The sequence below is a fragment of the Schistocerca americana genome, chromosome X, assembly GCF_021461395.2.
Source record: "Schistocerca americana isolate TAMUIC-IGC-003095 chromosome X, iqSchAmer2.1, whole genome shotgun sequence".
In the NCBI taxonomy this organism is placed as follows: domain Eukaryota; kingdom Metazoa; phylum Arthropoda; class Insecta; order Orthoptera; family Acrididae; genus Schistocerca; species Schistocerca americana.
In genome coordinates, this window is record NC_060130.1 from 811,791,782 (window position 1) to 811,804,164 (window position 12,383).

General features: G+C 43.7%; 1 protein-coding gene across 2 annotated transcripts in view; it reads left to right on the top strand.

Moving 5' to 3' along the window:
- Positions 1-12,383, top strand: part of LOC124556684 (palmitoyltransferase ZDHHC20-B) — a 254,800-nt gene that overhangs the window by 70,379 nt on the left and 172,038 nt on the right. For both annotated transcript variants that reach the window (XM_047130651.1, XM_047130652.1), the window contains exon 2: positions 4,905-4,931. In XM_047130651.1, coding sequence (XP_046986607.1) covers positions 4,905-4,931 — 27 coding nt within the window. The remainder of the gene's footprint in view (positions 1-4,904; positions 4,932-12,383) is intronic.

Genomic DNA, 12,383 nt, shown 5'->3' on the forward strand with positions numbered 1-12,383 from the left:
CTCTATGGAACCCTAAAGGAACCAGAGGACATGAACTGCAATTGACAGAATAACTTCCTTGTCTTCTCAGACTCTCCCAAAGTGCCCTACAGACTATTCAGTATATGTACCCAGCATACAAAGTGGTCTAAACTATGTAAGAGCACTTTACATACTATAATGTCAAGACTGAGTGAGGTGGTGTAGTTATAAGCACACTGGACTCACTTCTGGATGACAGCAGTTGAAATCCATATCCAGCCATCCAGATTTAGGTTCTCCATAATTTCTATAAATTGCTCTAGACAAATGCTGGGATGGTTCCTTTGAAAAGTGCATGGCCAGTTTCCTTCCTCATCCTTTCATAAACTGAACTTCTGCTCTGTGTCTAATGACCATGCTGGCAACTCGGTGTTAAACTTTTCTTTCTTCCTTTATAGTATCAAGGGAGGAAGTATCATTCTGCAGGGTACCAGGTAATGTGGGGAATGAGAAAGATAGTACAGCAACAAGAGATGCATGCAAAGACAATCATGTACTCCCTGTACTGTCCTCTTGGGTACTATTTCCTCATTATTTAAGGTGGAGAGTTAAATCACTGGGAGATTGTCTGGAGGTACAAAGTAATGAATTAAGACTGATGAGATCTACAATTTTGCTGTAGTGAACGTTCTTCCAGTCACATGCATGGAAAGAAATAACTTTAACATGATTGAGAGTAGGGCCCTGTCCTCTTACTGTCATCTCCTCTGACAGGACGACTCACCTTTGCGCTGTGCTTGCGGTGTACCACTGTTGGTGCACCACATCTTACTTGACTGAATTTTATATTCTGGTGAGAACAGCAAGTTTTGTTGGTAATCATTTAGCCACTGTTTTAAATAACAAGCAAGTATGGAGAAGGTTTTAAGATTTCTGTGTTGTCACAATTCCTGCCTAAATTATCTGTGGATTGTTTTTATGTATCTAAATAGCTGCTTAATTCTTCAGTCAGTGATGAAGCCATCCATCATTATTTGAAGTGGCTTTACAATTTTTCACAGTGTCTATTTCTCTTAATATTTATTGTTAAATTGAGTCACAGGTTTTTGTTTAAGCATTTTTGACATCCATGTGTAAAACTGTTGCCCAACATTTACTTGGTCTCACAGTGGTTGGCTCCTTCCTGTTTTTATTAGGATCAGTCAGCCACACATACCAGGGAGTATCTTCTAGCACTTACTGCAGATAAGATAAGGCGTTCGATACAGTTCCGCACTGTCGCCTGATAAACAAAGTAAGAGCCTACGGAATATCAGACCAGCTGTGTGGCTGGATTGAAGAGTTTTTAGCAAACAGAACACAGCATGTTGTTATCAATGGAGAGACGTCTACAGACGTTAAAGTAACCTCTGGCGTGCCACAGGGGAGTGTTATGGGACCATTGCTTTTCACAATATATATAAATGACCTAGTAGATAGTGTCGGAAGTTCCATGCGGCTTTTCGCGGATGATGCTGTAGTATACAGAGAAGTTGCAGCATTAGAAAATTGTAGCGAAATGCAGGAAGATCTGCAGCGGATAGGCACTTGGTGCAGGGGGTGGCAACTGACCCTTAACATAGACAAATGTAATGTATTGCGAATACATAGAAAGAAGGATCCTTTATTGTATGATTATATGATAGCGGAACAAACACTGGTAGCAGTTACTTCTGTAAAATATCTGGGAGTATGCGTACGGAACGATTTGAAGTGGAATGAACATATAAAATTAATTGTTGGTAAGGCGGGTACCAGGTCGAGATTCATTGGGAGAGTGCTTAGAAAATGTAGTCCATCAACAAAGGAGGTGGCTTACAAAACACTCGTTCGACCTATACTTCAGTATTGCTCATCAGTGTGGGATCCGTACCAGATCGGTCTGACGGAGGAGATAGAGAAGATCCAAAGAAGAGCGGTGCGTTTCGTCACAGGGTTATTTGGTAACCGTGATAGCGTTACGGAGATGTTTAATAAACTCAAGTGGCAGACTCTGCAAGAGAGGCGCTCTGCATCGCGGTGTAGCTTGCTCGCCAGGTTTCAAGAGGGTGCGTTTCTGGATGAGGTATCGAATATATTGCTTCCCCCTACTTATACCTCCCGAGGAGATCACGAATGTAAAATTAGAGAGATTAGAGCGCGCACGGAGGCTTTCAGACAGTCGTTCTTCCCGCGAACCATACGCGACTGGAACAGGAAAGGGAGGTAATGACAGTGGCACGTAAAGTGCCCTCCGCCACACACCGTTGGGTGGCTTGCGGAGTATAAATGTAGATGTAGATAATTATTGTTTTATAAGTGTTTCATGCCATGACTATAGTTTAGTTCTATTCAAGAATAAATGTGCACACAGTCATACAAGCTCCAATAAATGATATTTACTTTCTGTTTTAACATGTTGAGAAGCAACCACTTCCTCCATTGTCATCATTAAACAGTCTTTAAAGTCTCTGATTTGTGTCCCTGGGGGACTATACTAAGAAGACTGCATATGAGGAAAGGCTTAATTCTAATGAAGTTTTCAGTTCATATTCAGATAACTACATCATTGAGTGCCCAGAAAACAATCACCGCCATTAGGCATTTGTGGTTTGTTAATTTATGAGATGAAATAACTCTCTCTCTCTCTCTCTCTCTCTCTCTCTCTCTCTCTCTCTCTCTCTCTCTCTCTCTCTCTCTCTCTCTTATATATATGTATATTATTTATTATATATATATATATATTATATATTATATATATTATACATTTATATATATATATATTATATATATATTTTTTTTTTTTGGGGGGGGGGGGGGGAGGGCGGAGGATTAGTTACATTGTTGATGAGATGGGTCATAATATATTCCCTGGAAAAAAAATCATACAATTAGATAATAAAGGACCTATAAAAAAAAGTGAAAGTAATATTACAGAGAGATTCATAATGGAAACTTATCCATTAGAAACCTAAAAATTAAATGATTTAGTGTGTAGAAAATGCATTACGTAATAGTGTTCAAATATTGCCTTGACATTGTGATGCATGTGGGTATTAAATTTTTTTATTATTACTTTTTTACATTGCTAATCATTCTTATGCTTTGTATTGTCATTTCCCCATGCATCAGGTTAAATACATCTAGAAATCTTGGTGTGAGATGTAGTATAAGATCTTGCTACAAACAATAATTGGGTGAATTTGCAAGCAATTTGTGTGGTCATTGCTATTACTTTCAGGGATATAGCATAAATTTTGTGATAAGTGAAAACAGTTCTCTCAATATGTGTGAGAACTTATGATTTATATCAATGCACAGTGTGTGCTCTTTCGAACATGTCCGAAGGAACAGACACCATGTATTCATATAATTGATTCACCCAGATGTGCAATTAATCCACTCTCCTCAGTGTGGATGCAGAGGTATGTCTGACCTGCGGGAATCTCAAGAGTAGCAAGCATGGAGGAAACAGACAGGGACTGCGGATAGGCGGTGCTCGGTGGGAGTGCGTGTAAGCTGTGAGGCATGTTGAGTGTCCATGCATTTATGATAACATGATGTCACAGGTGGCGCAGTGCTTAACACACCTGTCTAGTAAGCAGGAGATCCCAGTCCGGTAGACATTTATGCTCGTCACCTCTGATTCCGCATAATGTCCCGTTGCAGCTGACATCAGTAATCCCTTCCCTTCTGCCCCCTCTACACCTTCAATTCACACACAACTTTTGATTTGTTTATGTGCAAGACTGTTTCGTACAATGTGAAGGATTGTACTGAGTCAGTACAAATTTGTGTCATCTCTTAGTCATAGTAATTTTACGTTTCCAATTTGCAGACTGTTTGAAAACTGGCCATGAATGGTAGCATATTGTGTTCAGTTCTCTGCCCTTTTAATGTCTGTTGCATTTTGCTCTTGTTAAGTACTCAAATTTCTACAGTATATAATCTGAAACTGTTTTTGTAACTAAGAATAGGTCTTAAGTATTACAGGGAAGAATGTTGCCTGTACTTGACATCTCATTGTAACTAAACTGTGGTTTCATTAATGTAAAAACGAGAATGAGAATTGTAAAGTTGTCACACAGTACTCTTACTATATTGCAAATGGGAGGGAAGCTGACTGATGATAGGACTTAGCTGTGCATGATGAGTAACCATTTGTTTGTGGTGGGAACCAAGTGAGATGGTCCAGTGCTTAAGAAAATGACTTTGCATTCAGGATACGTGGAGTCACGATCTCCACTTGAACATATTAAGATCATGATAGTTTCCCCAAATCTCTTTCTGTGTATGCTGTAATAGTCAGACAAATCGTTAACATATCCTTGCCAGATTCTTGTCAAATGACTTTGTGCTTCATTTTAAATTACCCTACTGTTGACAAGGTGTTAAACTCCACCATATCAAACTCTCCTTTGGCGGGAAGTGTTACTGTTTCATTGTTGCATACAGTAGGTAACTGAACAATAGAAACTGTTTGTAGAACAAATTTTAATAAATAAGTTCTTTCTGGTACTTACAGCTACTTTTATTTGCCACATTTGGTACCATTTACTACAAGAAAGGATAGTAGAAGCAAATTGAATGATGAAAGAACTTTTTCTTCTTTGTAAAGTTAGTTACAGCTTTGAATATATTAAGTAGTGAGTTTTACTGGGAAAGAATTTTATACATGCAAAATTACTACTGTCAATTTTGATATTTCTCTCTCTTCCTCCTCCCCAGATGCTTTCCTTATAATCCATGTGTGTAAAAAAGTCACTTTGCTCATTTCTTTTGCACACAACATAGCATGTATGCTTCTCAGTTTATTCTGTTTCACACTTCAGCCTCTTTACATTAACAGCCTTGTGTCAATTATTATGTTGTGTGCCACATGGAAATATATTGTTTTTTTAATTTTCGTTTTCTTCTTATTTCAGTCACAGTGGTCAACAATGTAGAGAAAGGTGAGTCGAAAAAGAAATGTAGTAAACTCTGACACTTGCGAGGAAACTAGGATTGTTGGGCTGCATGTAAGACCATAAAATCCGTGTTGCGGGACTGTGCATATTCAGTGCGTCTGCACATTAGGAGATGAAGCAGCACTATTTCACCACCAGTTCCCAATACTATTTCTGGAATCTGTGTTATTTTCAGAATAACAGTTAATGAAACTGTAGCCATTTAGTTATGGCACATGATAGTACTAATTTTAAAATATTATTGTGCAATTGTAGTAATAATCCTTTCATAAGTCGGCTGAAATATGGAACTTGAGGGAATTTCATTTCCACGTGGTGTCAAAGTAAAGTGCTAGAAAATATGAAAGTGAGTGAAAGTCAGAAATGCAAAATATGCAAACACTTGAGTAGCTGTATGCGAACTCATTCATAAAGTTAGCTCAAGCTCTGTCTTTAACATTGCTCTTCCTCCTAAAAAACACAATCAAAAGTAATTAAATATAGTGTTACCATTTTTTATGATGGTCCAATGAGCAGAACATTATTTAGTTTTCTTTTTTGAAATTGATGACAGCAGTAGCTGTTCTCAGAGGTAGTCACGTTTCTGTTGCGGGGGAGGGGGGGGGGGGAAAAAAAAAAAAAAAGGCAGTTTGCTGCTGCAATTTCAAAGAATTGCCTCTCGTGCAGAAAAAAAAAGATGGTCACAGTGCAGTGTCGTTTTATATAATACACTACATATTCTCTGGTGTGCCCACTTAAGCTGTGTGTGTTAATACATTGAGAGTGATAAATGACAAATCTTAGCAAGAGCATAAATGCCACTGAAGATTTTAGATAAGCAATTTGTATGTCAAACAGAATATTTGTTCATCATGTAGGCTTTATCAGCAACTTTAAATAATCAGATTTCCTAGACTTAAAGCCGAGCGAATCTGACAGGAAAACATTTTTCAGACCTGTCATTTTCTGTCAAACCTATCATTTTCAGGGGAAATTTCAAGATTTGGACAAAACTTTCATGGACTAAAATATGAAAGCATTGCAATTTTACCATTCCTAATATGGTTGAGGAAACCTGTTGTTGTTCAAACCAACTTCCAGCCATCTCAGAATGGATAAATACAGGTCTTGTATGGGCTTCAAAGGAATCTTTTACCATTCTTTGTGCAAAATAGTGGCAAGTTCAGGTAATGATGATGATCTATGTGAAGTAGACCACAGAGGCTCAGTAATATTGCAATCTTGTGACTAGTATCCTGGAGGGATGTGATAATTCACAAAATCAGTCCTGTACAATGAAAGCTGTGAGAACAGGGGTCCTGCCATCTTCGAACACAGCATCACCATTAACGAATGAACATTGTACCATGACATGAGTTTGACTTGATGAGCCAGAATGCTTACACAATCTTGGCAGTAACTCAACTTCGCAGAGTAACCATCTGGCTCAAAGGCTGCCCAAATCATCTCCAAACCCCTACCATGTTTCACTTGTGGGGGTATTAACTTGGCCAGAAGTTGGAAACAGCATAATCAAAGACTCGTGTGGCTTAATTACTTTCTTCCATTGCACCATAGTTTAGGCTTTATGGCTCCGGCACCATGTTTTCCTGTTACGGGCATTTGCATCACTGATGAATGGTTTTGGTATTTCATTTTACCCTGCAATTCTGTGCTTACAGAGCTCCCATGTTGTTTTTGTGCTCACAGGCTTCACAAGTTCAGTTCAGCAGGGACTTTTGCAGCTGACCTGTCATGATCACTAAACACATTGCACGGCAATGTATTGGATCAAGTTTTTCTGCTTTCCCTGCACACAGTAGAAACTTAAATGTGCCTCTTGAAATACCAAGCACTTCGGCTACCTTGGTTATGGAAGCACCCATTATTCAAGCACCAACAATTTGCCCACATTCAGACTCACTTAGGTCTGCCATAACAAATTCAAAAATATACAGAACACTGTTCTGATCATGACCTGACTCTTGCAACATACCGAAGACATCACACAGGTACTGTTTATGGTCAAATACAACGGCACAGCCTACAGGCTTGGGTAGTACCTGCATTAATATTCAAGCTTGCATCTCTCAGAGTGTTTCCATATTTTTGTCCAACCCCTGTACCTGGTTCCAATTTTACAGGTACTTTCCTGTGTCCAGTACATTGAGGGCCACACTTTCATTTGTAATGGCAGAATAAACTACTGTAGAGTTCCAGCATGGATGTGAGAAAGAGGTTGGTCTATTATGCAGTGGTAACTGTAAAACAAGGAGCAAGAACCAATCTTGACACATCACCAGTTACCAACAGAAGAGAATCTCATACAAAATATTGTCCATTTTCACTACTCTCTCTTGTTTGAAAGACCAAGAAATTTTTATTTGAATAATGTATGAAAAATATTCTCAGCTTACATAGTGTATTATCTTAACAGTGATTCAGGTCAGTAGTGCATATTGTTATGTTAAGAGTGCAAAGTAAAGTTTGGTTTAGAATAGTCCAGAATTAAAATTTTTAACAACTGTTTGAAAAAATTTAGAATAGCAGTGTATTGCCATTTGGAAGTTAGTGGCAGTAGTTAATTGGAGAAATACACATAAGTTCAGAATATTTTTTTTAATTTTATTTCTGTATGAGGTCACAAAATAACTTGTTTCTTAGACTACTGGTTCAGTTAGCAATGAGCATCTTCATACCTGCAACAAAACATTGGAAACCTAAATGCAACTGGTAGACAGTCTACATCTTAAGACAATAAAATATGCCACAATGTGAAAAGGAATGTGCTTAAAATATGACAAGGTGTACCTGCTTTAAAACATGTCCTAACGTATGAAGGTAATTCAAATGAAAACCTTAAAAGCTCCATAAAATTTCAAAAACTTGTGTGACAGAGTTGGTAGGTTCGGAAAGTGACAAAATGACCAACAGAAAGCAGAATGATGCTGCATTGAAAGAGAAGGCAGCAGCATCCACAAATAGATGGATGCCTCACAGTCAACACACATTGTGAGTGAGCAGTGATCCCTGATGTGTGTTTCTGTGTAGAAGTTCATTGCAGAAAGACAGCACAGTATGGTGATTAATGTTTGTCACTGCAACAAGTGTACGAGAGGTTTAGAAAGTTTAAAGGCGATGTAGCTTCTGTGGGGTATGCCCCAAGACCAGGGTAGGCTTACTGTGTAGTGATGGACGAGAATATTACCTTGGTGGGGGAGCTCAAAAAGGAGAACAGATGCATAACTCTGAACAAAATAGCCACAAGTTTGAAGACTAGTATTAGCTCAGCACAGAATATTGCTCACAATGTACTGCACTTCACTAAGGTTTCTTCAAGATGGTTCCATGTCAGTTGACTGCCGGATCAAAACACCGTTGTGTCATTGCCTGGCCCCCCTGCAGGTCCGGGGATTAGAATAGGCCCGCGGTATTCCTGCCTGTCGTAAGAGGCGACTAAAAGGAGTCCGTCCCCCTCACGGGGGTAGTTCGCGCCTGCGTCCGGAGACGGACGGTTCCACGACCTATCATCGTGGTCTTTTTGGTTTTTTCACTTCTCGTTTCTTCCTTCCTTTTGTTGGTTCCTTTCTTAGCTCTTCTCCACCTCACTGTCTTCCTTACTCTTTCCCTTGCCTTCTCCTTGCCTTCTCATTGCCTTTTTCTCCTTGCCTTCTCATTGCCTTCTTCTCCTTGCCTTCTTATTGCCTTCTTCCCCTTGCTTTCTCATTGCCTTCTTCTCCTTGCCTTCTCTGGTCTCCGCCTCGGCGTTTGAGACAGTCTGTCCTCTTTCTCCCTCTCTCTCTCTTCTTTTTCCTCTTCTTCCTTCCTCCCTGTGCGTGCCTGAAGGCCGACCCACGCGTTCGCACGCGTAGCCGGTGACGGGGTAACGCGTAAGTCCCCGCCCTGGGTAGACATGTAAGGCACGCGCGTACCCCCTGGTAAAGGCCAGGCCCGGGGAGGGGTGATTGCCTGAGCTGATACCTTCTGACCATGCCGATTGGTCCCTCCGTCTGTTTCTCGGGAGGTGTGACCTGAGGTGTAAACATTCACCTAAGGCGGGAGTGCCCTCTGAGAGGGTCCCCACAAGGAAGGAGCGCGCCATCGGAGACGCTGGCAATCATGGGGGATTCCTCCGCAATGGATTCTACTCCATCTCTTTCGACTTCGACCCAAAAACGGAAACGTGACCAGCCAACAGTGACAAAAGTACTACCGCCTGCCCCACAGTTCCTCGTAGTTTCTCGAACTGAGGACGGAAAGGATTTTTCCTCTGTCAACCCTTTCGTTATTCAGAAGGGCGTAGATGCCATAGCCGGATCTGTCAAATCCTGTACCAGGTTGCGTAACGGCACCTTATTACTAGAAACTGAGAATGCCTTTCAGGCACAAAAACTGCTTCGGGCCACCCTCCTGTACACGTTCCCTGTCCGGGTGGAGGCCCACCGAACTTTGAATTCGTCTCGTGGTGTGGTCTATACTGGCTCCCTCGACGGATTGACTGACGAGGAGCTTCAATCATTCCTCGCTGAGCAGGGCGTGACGGCTGTCCATAGGGTCATGAAAAAGGTCAACAATGACCTTGTACCGACCCGGACAATTTTCTTGACCTTCGATAGTGTTAAGCTGCCATCGCACATCAAGGCGGGCTACGAGGTTATTTCTGTTCGCCCCTATATCCCGACACCTATGCGCTGCTACCAGTGTCAGCGTTTCAATCACACTCGACAGTCTTGTTCCAATGCGGCTAAATGTGTCACCTGTGGCAGGGATGCCCATGAGGGTGACTGTCCACCTCCGTCTCCTCGTTGTGTGAACTGTCAGGGTGACCATGCAGCATCCTCCCGCGACTGTCCTGTCTATAAGGAAGAACGCTGTATCCAGGAAATTCGGGTCAAAGAGAAAGTGTCCACCTCGGCTGCTCGCAAGCTATTGGCTAGTAGGAAGCCCACGCTGCTCCCAGCGGGGAAATACAGTACTGTCCTCGCCTCTCCTCGGACTACCCGGGAGGTAGCAACCCAGACATGCGATCTGACCTTCAGCACCACGGTCGTCCGTTCGGCCAGTGCTAAGATCGCGCGGTCGACGTCTCCTCTTCCTCCCATCACCCCACAGACACGAGCACCTTCTTCAGCTTCTGCTAAGACGAAGACACCGAAGTCAGATGCACGGGCCTTCAAGAAGGAACCATCCCGTGCAGACTTCCTCCGTACCTCGACCTCACAGCCTTCGACCGGTACTTCCACTACACGTCCTTCCAAAAAGGCGCATAGGAAGCACAGTTCTCCTTCCCCGCCACGGCGCATTTCTTCTCTTGCGCCACCCAGCGGCTGCCGCCCCCGGCCGTCATCCGTTTCGCCTGGCCGCACCGCTGGTCGCCGTACATCTGGCCGTTCACTGGCGGAGGAAGCTCCCCCTCCCGGCCATCCTCCCGAGATGGCCGATGACCCTATAGACCCAATGGACGATGACTGTCCGCCTACTGATAGCGGCGGCAGTGCTCGCTCGAAGCCAGGCCCTAAGCGGCCTTCGAGGTGACCACTTCTCTCATCTTTCTTTTCTTACGATGGCACTTATTCACTGGAATATTCGCAGCATTCGCTCCAACCGAGAGGACTTGAAGTTGCTGCTCCGCTTGCACCGTCCGCTTGTCGTAGCCCTCCAGGAAACGAAGCTACGCCCATGCGATCAAATTGCCTTGGCACACTACACCTCTGTGCGTTTTGACCTACCCCCTGTGGTAGGTATCCCAGCTCATGGAGGGGTTATGTTGCTGGTCCGGGATGATATTTACTACGATCCCATCACGTTGCACACCGGCCTGCAGGCAGTTGCCATCCGCATTACTCTCCCCACTTTTACGTTTTCCTTTTGTACCGTTTACACTCCATCGTCATCTGCCGTTACCAGGGCAGACGTGATGCAACTTATTGCTCAGCTACCTGCACCATTTTTGTTAACTGGAGACTTCAATGCCCACCATCCCCTTTGGGGCTCTCCAGCATCCTGCCCGAGGGGCTCCTTGTTAGCAGACCTTTTCAACCAGCTCGATCTTGTCTGCCTCAATACTGGCGCCCCTACTTTTCTTTCGGACACATCTCACACCTATTCCCATTTAGACCTCTCTATATGTACTCCCCAACTTGCACGCCGGTTTGAGTGGTATGCACTTTCTGATACATATTCGAGCGACCACTTCCCGTGTGTTATCCATCTCCTGCAGCATACCCCCTCTCCGTGCTTCTCTAATTGGACCATCTCCAAGGCAGACTGGGGGCTCTTCTCTTCCAGGGCGACCTTTCAGGATCAAACCTTTACAAGCTGCGATCGTCAGGTCGCACACCTCACGGAAGTCATTCTCGCTGCTGCTGAATATTCCATCCCTCACCCTCCTTCTTCTCCACGTCGCGTACCGGTCCCCTGGTGGACCGCAGCATGTAGAGACGCTTTACGTGCTCGTCGACGTGCTTTACGCACTTTTAAACGCCACCCTACAGTGGCGAATTGTATCAATTATAAACGATTACGTGCTCAGTGTCGTCGTATTATCAAAGAAAGCAAGAAAGCCAGCTGGGCTGCTTTCACAAGCACCTTCAACAGTTTTACTCCTTCTTCTGTTGTCTGGGGTAGCCTGCGCCGGCTATCTGGCACTAAGGTCCACTCACCAGTTTCTGGCTTGAAGGTCGCGAATGACGTCCTTGTGGCCCCTGAGGCTGTCTCCAATGCCTTCGGCCGCTTTTTCGCAGAGGTTTCGAGCTCCGCTCATTACCACCCTGCCTTCCTCCCCCGCAAACAGGCAGAGGAGGCTAGGCCACTTAACTTCCGCTCCTCGAATTGTGAAAGTTATAATGCCCCATTCACCATGCGGGAACTCGAAAACGCACTTGGCCGATCACGGTCCTCTGCTCCAGGGCCAGATTCTATTCATATTCAGATGCTGAAGAACCTTTCTCCTGCGGGTAAAGGTTTTCTTCTTCGTACATACAATCGCATCTGGATTGAGGGACATGTTCCCGCATGCTGGCGCGAGTCTATTGTTGTCCCGATTCCTAAGCCGGGGAAGGACAAGCACTTGCCTTCCAGTTATCGACCTATCTCGCTTACCAGCTGTGTCTGTAAAGTGATGGAGCGAATGGTTAACTCTCGATTGGTTTGGCTGCTCGAGTCTCGACGCCTACTTACCAATGTACAATGTGGATTTCGTAGGCGCCGCTCTGCTGTTGACCATCTGGTTACCTTGTCGACCTTCATTATGAATAACTTCTTGCGGAAGCGCCCGACCGCGGCTGTGTTCTTTGATTTGGAGAAGGCTTACGACACCTGTTGGAAGGCGGGCATCCTCCGCACCATGCATGCATGGGGCCTTCGCGGTCGCCTCCCTCTTTTTATTCGTTCCTTTTTAATGGATCGACAGTTCAGGGTACGTGTGGGTTCTGTCCTGTCCGACACCTTTCGCCAGGA